This window comes from Xenopus laevis, chromosome 6L (genome assembly GCF_017654675.1).
Source record: "Xenopus laevis strain J_2021 chromosome 6L, Xenopus_laevis_v10.1, whole genome shotgun sequence".
Lineage (NCBI taxonomy): Eukaryota > Metazoa > Chordata > Amphibia > Anura > Pipidae > Xenopus > Xenopus laevis.
The window spans coordinates 5,299,277-5,307,371 of NC_054381.1; the positions used below are offsets into that span (position 1 = coordinate 5,299,277).

The 8,095-nt window shown below is 44.0% G+C and overlaps 1 protein-coding gene across 1 annotated transcript; it reads left to right on the forward strand.

Moving 5' to 3' along the window:
- The first annotated feature begins 315 nt into the window (after positions 1-315).
- Positions 316-5,752, forward strand: znf852.L (zinc finger protein 852 L homeolog). The gene is made up of 2 exons (XM_018266993.2): positions 316-470; positions 3,712-5,752. Exon 2 carries the CDS (start codon positions 3,750-3,752, stop codon positions 4,827-4,829), a length of 1,080 nt encoding a protein of 359 aa, XP_018122482.1. The 5' UTR covers positions 316-470; positions 3,712-3,749; the 3' UTR covers positions 4,830-5,752.
- The last annotated feature ends 2,343 nt before the right edge of the window (positions 5,753-8,095 follow it).

Here is an 8,095-nt window from a genome sequence, read left to right on the forward strand (position 1 = left end):
TAAAAGAAGCAGAAACCAATAACAACCAATAAGAGGTTTGCTTAGAAACACATGACCAGTACCCTGATTGCTGATTGGTTGCTATGGGTTACTGCTACTGGGCAAACTTAGTGCCTTTTATTACATGATAAACATTGAGCAGTATATACAAACACAGAGAGAAAGGAAGGAGGATAAAGCAATAAAAAGGTAATGTGATTCTCTAGTGCTGCAGAGTATTGACTTAATAGAGGCTGAGGCGGCCATTATACACCACATATACGCTGTCACAGCACAACCCTATCTTCCCCTCACACAGACGCCAGCCCGCGCTTCCCTACTCTCCCCCTCACACAAGCAGCGGCCGTCGTCACGTCACTTCCGGAGCTCCGCGGGCGCTCAAACGCCGTTTCCGGTTGGCAGGAAGGCGCATTCTGGAATTCATTCCGCTGTAAGCGCTCGGTTACACGCCGGACTTTCCAGGACAGCAGGTAAGATAAACATCCCAGTGCCCGCCTACTCCCCGAGGGTCCGGTCATGAATGAGCACGTGGCTACAATATGGGTTTTAGCCCCTCCCCCAAAGCGCGGATATAGCGACGAATAAAGCCCTCTGTGGCTACCCGTAGCTGCTGCGCTCCATCTGCCAGCTATCACTGGCCTGCTCTGGTGTTGGGCTACAACAATAACTTAATGGGCTGGAGGGAAATAACATGAGACAGACAGGCGGGAACAAATAAATCTCATTCCAGCTTCCCACGGGTGCACCGGGCCCTATGGGCTGGGCTCTTTCTCACAGCAATATGGCCGCCTCTGTGTGAGGGAATTGTGAGGTTTGGCGGGAAACTGCGAGACACGGTGCAGGGGGGGGGGTATCCTGTGTTCCCTCAGTCACAGTCATTGAGCCGACTGTGTGTAATGGTTGTGTAATGGCGGCCTCACAGCCAGGGGATGTCAGGCCCACAAACCAGCCCCACACTAGGGTTGTTACCTGACCCGTATATTCCTGGCCTGTAAAAATGATGCTTGATTCCAATGTTATTAATAGGGAATAAAGATAAATATATAGGAAGGTCAGTGATCCCAATGTTATTAATAGGGAATAAAGATAAATATATAGGAAGGTCAGTGATCCCAATGTTATTAATAGGGAATAAAGATAAATATATAGGAAGGTCAATGATCCCAATGTTATTAATAGGAATAAAGATAAATACATAGGAAGGTCAGTGATCCCAATGTTATTAATAGGAATAAAGATAAATATATAGGAAGGTCAGTGATCCCAATGTTATTAATAGGGAATAAAGATAAATATATAGGAAGGTCAGTGATCCCAATGTTATTAATAGGGAATAAAGATAAATATATAGGAAGGCCGGTATTTTTTTTCCAGAAAAGGCAACTCTATAGCCAAGAGGCACTTACAAAGTAGCCCAAAAATAGCACAATATGTGAAAAAGGTGTTAAAGATTATATGTGAAAATACTAGGGATGCACCGAATTCACTATTTTGGATTCAGCTTTTCAAATTAGGGGTGGGAAGGGGAAAGTCACACAATTCCCCTCCCTGCCCCTAATTTGCATATGAAAATTAGGGTTTGTATTCGGTTCAACCGGGCAGAAGGATTCAGCCTAATCCCGGATTCAGTGTATCCCTAGAAATCTCACCACATTTTTACTGTCTTGATAAATTTTCCATGAAGCAAAATGGGACAAATCCACCTGTCACCAGGGGCGTAACTACAGAGGGGGCCCAGGAAGTATAGGACCCCCATAAACCCCTAATTCATATACAATAAATATTGGTAAAACTGCTCAACCTCTACACATTTTGGTGGCCAGAATATTTTTACCTCCAAATTGTCTGAAATTGATAGGGATGCACTGAATCCAGGATTCGGTTTGGGATTAAGCCTTTTTCCACAGGATTTGGCTGAATCCTTGTGCCTGGTGAACTGAATCCTAATTTGCATATGTAAATTAGGGGCGCGTAGGGAAATAATCTATCACAATAGAAGATTTTTTTCCACTTTTTCCTTTCCTGCATCTAATTTGCATATGCAAGTTAGGATCCCTTTTCGGTATTTGGCCGAATCTATCACAAAGGATTCGTAGTGCATCCCTAGAAATTGAGGAAAGTCACCAGTAAAAGCTTACGAGGGACCGGAGACTGGGGTACAGGGCCCAAAATCTAGTAACTCCCCATTGCATGCTGGGTATTGTAGTCTTACATTAAACTTGGCAGTTGGCAAATTGTCAAAGACATTTCCCACATGCATTGGGAGACACAGGCTTGGCACATTAGGGCAAGAGAAACTTTGACTGGTTTTCAAAGTACAAACCAGCCAAAGGCCCAAAAAGTTTAATTTAAGTAATATTTTCCATGGAATATAACGCCAACAATTATTTTATGGATGTAGATCGTAATGGGACAAGATCACTTAAAGTAGACTTCGCATTGGTAAAGTGTGGGAACTCCTGTCTTACATGATTCTCCCTCAGCATTGTACAATGGTGTAGCAGCTCTGCCCCAATTCACGTCATAGGTCTGACCCTTTTTGCCTCCCCCAACATCTGCACATCATCGGCCAATGAAAAGGTGGCAACCCTACTTTCGACATTCTTAAAGGAGAAGCAAACCCTAAAGTTAAAAAAAAAAAACTACCCCCCATACCTACATAGACCCCCCCATTCCTCCCCCCCCCCCAGCCTAGCTGCTACCCCAGGCAAATGCCCCTAAGTCTTTACTTACCCCTCGGTGCAGATTCTGTCCAGTGGAGTTCACGGCAGCCATCTTCTTCTCTTCATAATCTTCGGAATGAGCGTGGCATAGCGGCGCATGTGCAGTTGGAACAATCTTCCTGTTTGCAACAACTGTGCATGCTCTGAAACTTGCGGAAATTGCTAAAGCACCGGTCTCATTCCAAAGATTACCGAAGCAGCTAAAGATGGCACCCATAAACTTAAGACTTAAGCTGGCCATAGACGCAAAGATCCGATTTTCGGTCCATGTGTGGAGAGTCCCGACATTTTTCGTCCAGTGCAGATGGGTGGTTTGGTTGATCAACCAGGTTAAAAGATTTCTGTCGGCTGCCGATAATTTCTCTGCATGTATTGCGGATTGTACGATTTTCAGTGGGAGACTGTCACTAACCTTTGTTGGACATAACTTTCGTACGATTGCTGTCGGGCAGAACATCTGTTCTTTTACTTCTTTATTTGATCTGAATGGTTAGTGGCAGGTTGGGAGATGGGGAAGTCCGATCGTTTAAGGATTCGGACGATCAGATCTTTGCATCTATGGCCAGCTTTTAGGGCATTTGCCCAGGGTAGCAGCTAGGCTGGGGGGAGTTGGGAGGGGGTCTATGTAGGGTAGGGGGGTAGGGTTTTTTTTTAACGTTAGGGTTTGCATCTCCTTTAATGTTATTAAAGGAAAACTAAAGCCTAAAAGAGACTTGCTAGGGAATCTGGTGCCCCAGCTCACTCATTATATGCATGCATGTAACATAGGATTGGGGAAGACTAAATTGTGTTTAGTACAGGGGAATTATGCTCATGTGTGTGCCCCAATATGGCTGCCTGGGAGCTCTTGGTGCGAACAGCTCATGAGAGGGGTTCTTGATAAAATTCTGTTGTTCTCCCCAACTGTCTTGTACGTTAACTGCCAGAACTGTATGCAAGGGGTGTCACCCCTTTAATTATGCGTTTCTTGTGTGTTTGTGTTTTGCAGTAAGCCCCACTGAGAGCACAGGCAACACAAATCAAACAATGGATTCCTTTGACCTTAAGGATGAGATCACTGAAGTCATTGTTGACCCTGATATGTATGAAGATGCTTCAGGCTCGGATATTGAATCATACCAGGATGACAACCAGAATGGGGATGACCTCTCCCACAAAGAAAACCAGGGTGAACATTCCCCTCCAACTCACGGCAGAACCCTGAGGAAACGCCAGCAGTACTTTTGCCCCGAGTGTGAGAGCTGTTTCAAAAATAACTCTGAGTTGGAATCCCACCGCAAAATGCACCGAGTGGACCATCAGTATCACTGTAATATATGCGACAAAAAGTTTAAGCACAAGTCGGAACTAATGGTGCACCGCAGGGAACATTCCAGCAAGTCAGAGGATGTGGATTATGTAGTGCCGACCTTGAGTCCGCAGTCAAGCAGGAACCATGACAGGAGCCCGGAGCCGAAAAAAAGCTCCTGTTTGCCTGTCGGGGAAAAGCCTCACAAGTGCAACTTCTGTGAGAAAAGGTTCAACGACAAGTTGATCCTGGAAGCCCATCAGAGGATCCACATCGGGAAGCTCATGTACCCCTGTACGAAGTGTGATGAAAGCTTCTCCAAGGCGGCTGTGCTCGCCGCTCACTTCAACACCCATAAAGACGGCAAGCCCTTTGAGTGCGACCAGTGTGACAGAAAGTTTAATGACCATTCGCTCCTCGTTGCCCACAAGAGGACCCACACTGGAGAGAAACCGCAAAAATGTAACACTTGCAACAAGTGGTTCCCCAACTCGGCCAGCCTGGCGGCGCATGGCGAGTGCCGCTCGAGGCCCAAACCCTATCAGTGCAGGCACTGCACCAAAAGTTTCAACGACAAGGCCTTGCTGATCACCCATGAAGGCGTGCACACAGACACTAAGCCCTTAAAGTGCACACAGTGCAGCGAGAGCTTTTACTTGAAGACTCAACTGGTCGCCCACCAGGCAGTTCATGCCCCGGAAAAGCCCTTCCCTTGCAGCCAATGTGATAAGAGCTTCAACAAGGAAGAGACACTGCAAGCTCACATTCGTGTCCACAACCTGCAACGGATTCAAGCACAGCCCACATACACTTATTGAGATCCCAGCAACTGCCGACTCTGCTTTGGACACCGCTTGGATGAGAGTTAATGTTCTAGTCATCTCCCCGACATCCCATTTAAACCCTGAGCTCTGCCAGCTTTCCATAGCACTGAGAATGCTGTCCATGAGTCTGCAGCACACTTGCTAAATGCCTTGTGCGGGTGGTGCTTGGGATTTCTCCCAATATCGTACCCTTATTTGCTTCAGGGTATGTACATAGATTGCTTTCTCCTCCTTCCCTCTATCTCCTTGTTCTCACATCTCCGTAGAAACAGTTAAACATTTGTTTTCTATTGTGACATCAGTACAGGTGATAAGTATAACCGTAGATAGACTGTAAAGCTCCGCGAGAGAACGTCGCCATTATTCAACTTCTTCACCGGAGGCGCTTTGTCTGCTTTTCTGAGTCAACCCCTTTAACAATGGCCTTTTGTTGAGTATTTTATTGGATACAATCTACTTTTGGGGTGGAAACTCTCTTTACAAACTGTCAGGAAACAATGGATTTTTTACCTTAAACTCACATTACAGTGTTTTATTGGGATCTGCCTTGGTCTGAAGATCGGAACTGCCTGGAAACTGGCAAATGCATGCAGATAACCGTAACTGGAATGTACGACTATTGCTATAGATAGACGGTTGGAAGGAGCCGCCTGATGTACTATGGACAGACGCCAGTACGGTGCATGAACATGTCGTGCAGTCGATCGTTCTTAATTAATGTTCATCGTTCAATTTCAGTCTATGAAAAGAAAAAGCCAATGACCTGTGGTTAAAATTCAGGCAGTGTCTTAATCTGTTTTACCTTTTCCTGCACACTGAGCTATTTGCCATTGTGTCACATGGGTTCCGTATGAATCAAACATTCAGAGTTTTTTTTTTAATGGACACAGTGGCATCAATAAATCGTTTAATTTTCACGCTGCTGTGCTTGTGTTGTGTTATTTATGTTAAACGGGGTTGATGGGCAGCTTTTATAAACTTTTAATCCAAACCGTAACTTGATCATGTTGTTAAGTGATATTTCCACAAGCTGTGACATTTAACAGCAGAGACAACTCATTGGAACGCGTGAAACCAGTCATCGCATCTTGTTGACCCGTCTTGATTTCGGTCAATTCTCAAATTTGGGGTTGTTCCCACTAGGATGGCCTGGAGCAGTCCCACATGAACCAGGGATTAACAGATGATGTTGGATAAAGTAGGTGGAGGTAAGAAGGAGAGAAGCCCTGGGGTTCATTACTGATTTAAAAGATCTTGTTACTGAATTTTTTTTAAAAGGAATTTTGCAGATAATGACATGGCTCTCGTCTATGATATATACAATAGACAGTCGGTATTAGTAGTCAAATGACTAGGGTGCAGTTCTGGTTGCCAGAAGGAAGGTGAGAAAAGCAATCGATTAAGTGTCAGCTGGTGGGGGAGGGATAGCAATGGCACGTGACTTGCATCTATCAGACTAGGTGATCCAATAGGATACAGGCTTGTTTATCCTTTATGTACACGCGTGTGCCCACTGGAAAGAACATGCAAGTGCTGCCGCATTAAATCCCGCCACATCTATATGTTGGGTTTAAATGGTTATGTTTGCATAATCTAGATGCATAAGGTAAGTACAATGGGGTGAAACTGCTGTAGCTCTAGTTGTCTGGAGATCAGGGGGTTGGATGGTGTTTAGCAAGTGAGGGAATACAGGGATATGGGAGATAGCTCATAGTGCAAGTTGATCCAGGGACTGGTTTGATATGGTCTGTAGGTTTGTTCTTAAAGGGCATGTAAAGGCAAAAAAATAAAATCCCATTTTTACTTTCTTTAATAAAAAAGAAACCTATCTCCAATATACTTTAATTAAAAAAAAAAAACGTTTTTATAAGAAACCTGACTGTATGCAGTGAAATTCTCCCTTCATTTACTGCTATGGATAGGAATTGTCAGACGGTCCCTAACTACTCTGCAGGGAAACAATCATACTTATGTACAGCAGGGGGAGCCCCCGCCTTACTTACCAGCCATGCAGAACTCAAGCAGCTTTGTTTGTTTCCCTGTAGAGCAGTCGGCGACTGTGTAGAGATTTGTATTGGATTTTATTTTTATCTTTACATCCCCTTTACTGTTTCCAACTCCAGCTGCAGGGACAAAGATCATGGAGCCAGATTTAAACAGATAAACTGGGATTCTATTTTGGAGGATTTTGCTGCAGCCACTGGTTCTGCAGAGTTGGAGAAAGCTTGTATTAAACAATACAAAAACTATAAAATCCACATTAGATTACATGACAACACAGGACCCAGTGCAGTCTGTATATTCTGATTATTAATCAGTCTTGTTGTATCTGCTTCTGGCAGAAATTATTTGACTTGTGCTTTTTTGATGACGATCCCTAAGCAGCCCAGACCCCACTGAGCATGTGCACAGTCTTGGTCTTGCAAAGATGTATAACAAAGTTACTAGATGGTGACCCCCTGTGACCAACTTTGAAAGCATAAATTATTTGTTTGAATAGGTTTGCGGTGCTGTAAGTTCATGTTTATTTTAGTAAACAAAATACAGCATTTCTAGACATTCTATTTTACACTTTACTTCCCCTTTAATGCACAGCCTTGAACTTCTCTGGGTAGGATGGAAACAAAAGAATTAGAAAGAGTTACTTGGCCAAGAATTCCTCACATTGCTTTTTGTTTCTCTGCCTCCTCCCCCTCATTCCTAATGTACCAACGGAGATCATACGGGTTCTATAGAAACTGAAGGGGGCACCAGCGATGGACTCCACACTCTACTGATGCTCATTATGTGATTATACCCCCATCATGTACTCACCTGCAGCACCAACACCTCTCACCCACAGCTTCTGTTTAAGGGAAAGACACCATTTTTGGTTCCTAAAAAAAAAAAAAGGCTACGGCCAGTGCAACTCACTTATACAGAGTTCAGCTATTACTCATACTTTGCATTTATTAATGTCACAGTGTCATAGGATTTATTTCACAAAAACCTGTATGTAAAAGGTATCACTATTATTATAAGGAATAAAGTACCCCCTACTGTAAATGATAAGGATATTAGAAGTCACTGAGGGTTTGTTCTGTGACCATATAAAGGCACAAGGCTGCAGGCTGAGTTATACAGGGGACTCTGAGTATCACTCATGTATTATAAGGGATAATGTACCCCCTACTGTAAATGATAAGGATATTAGAAGTCACTGAGGGGTTGTTCTGTGACCATATAAAGACACAAGGCTGCAGGCTGAGTTATACAGGGAA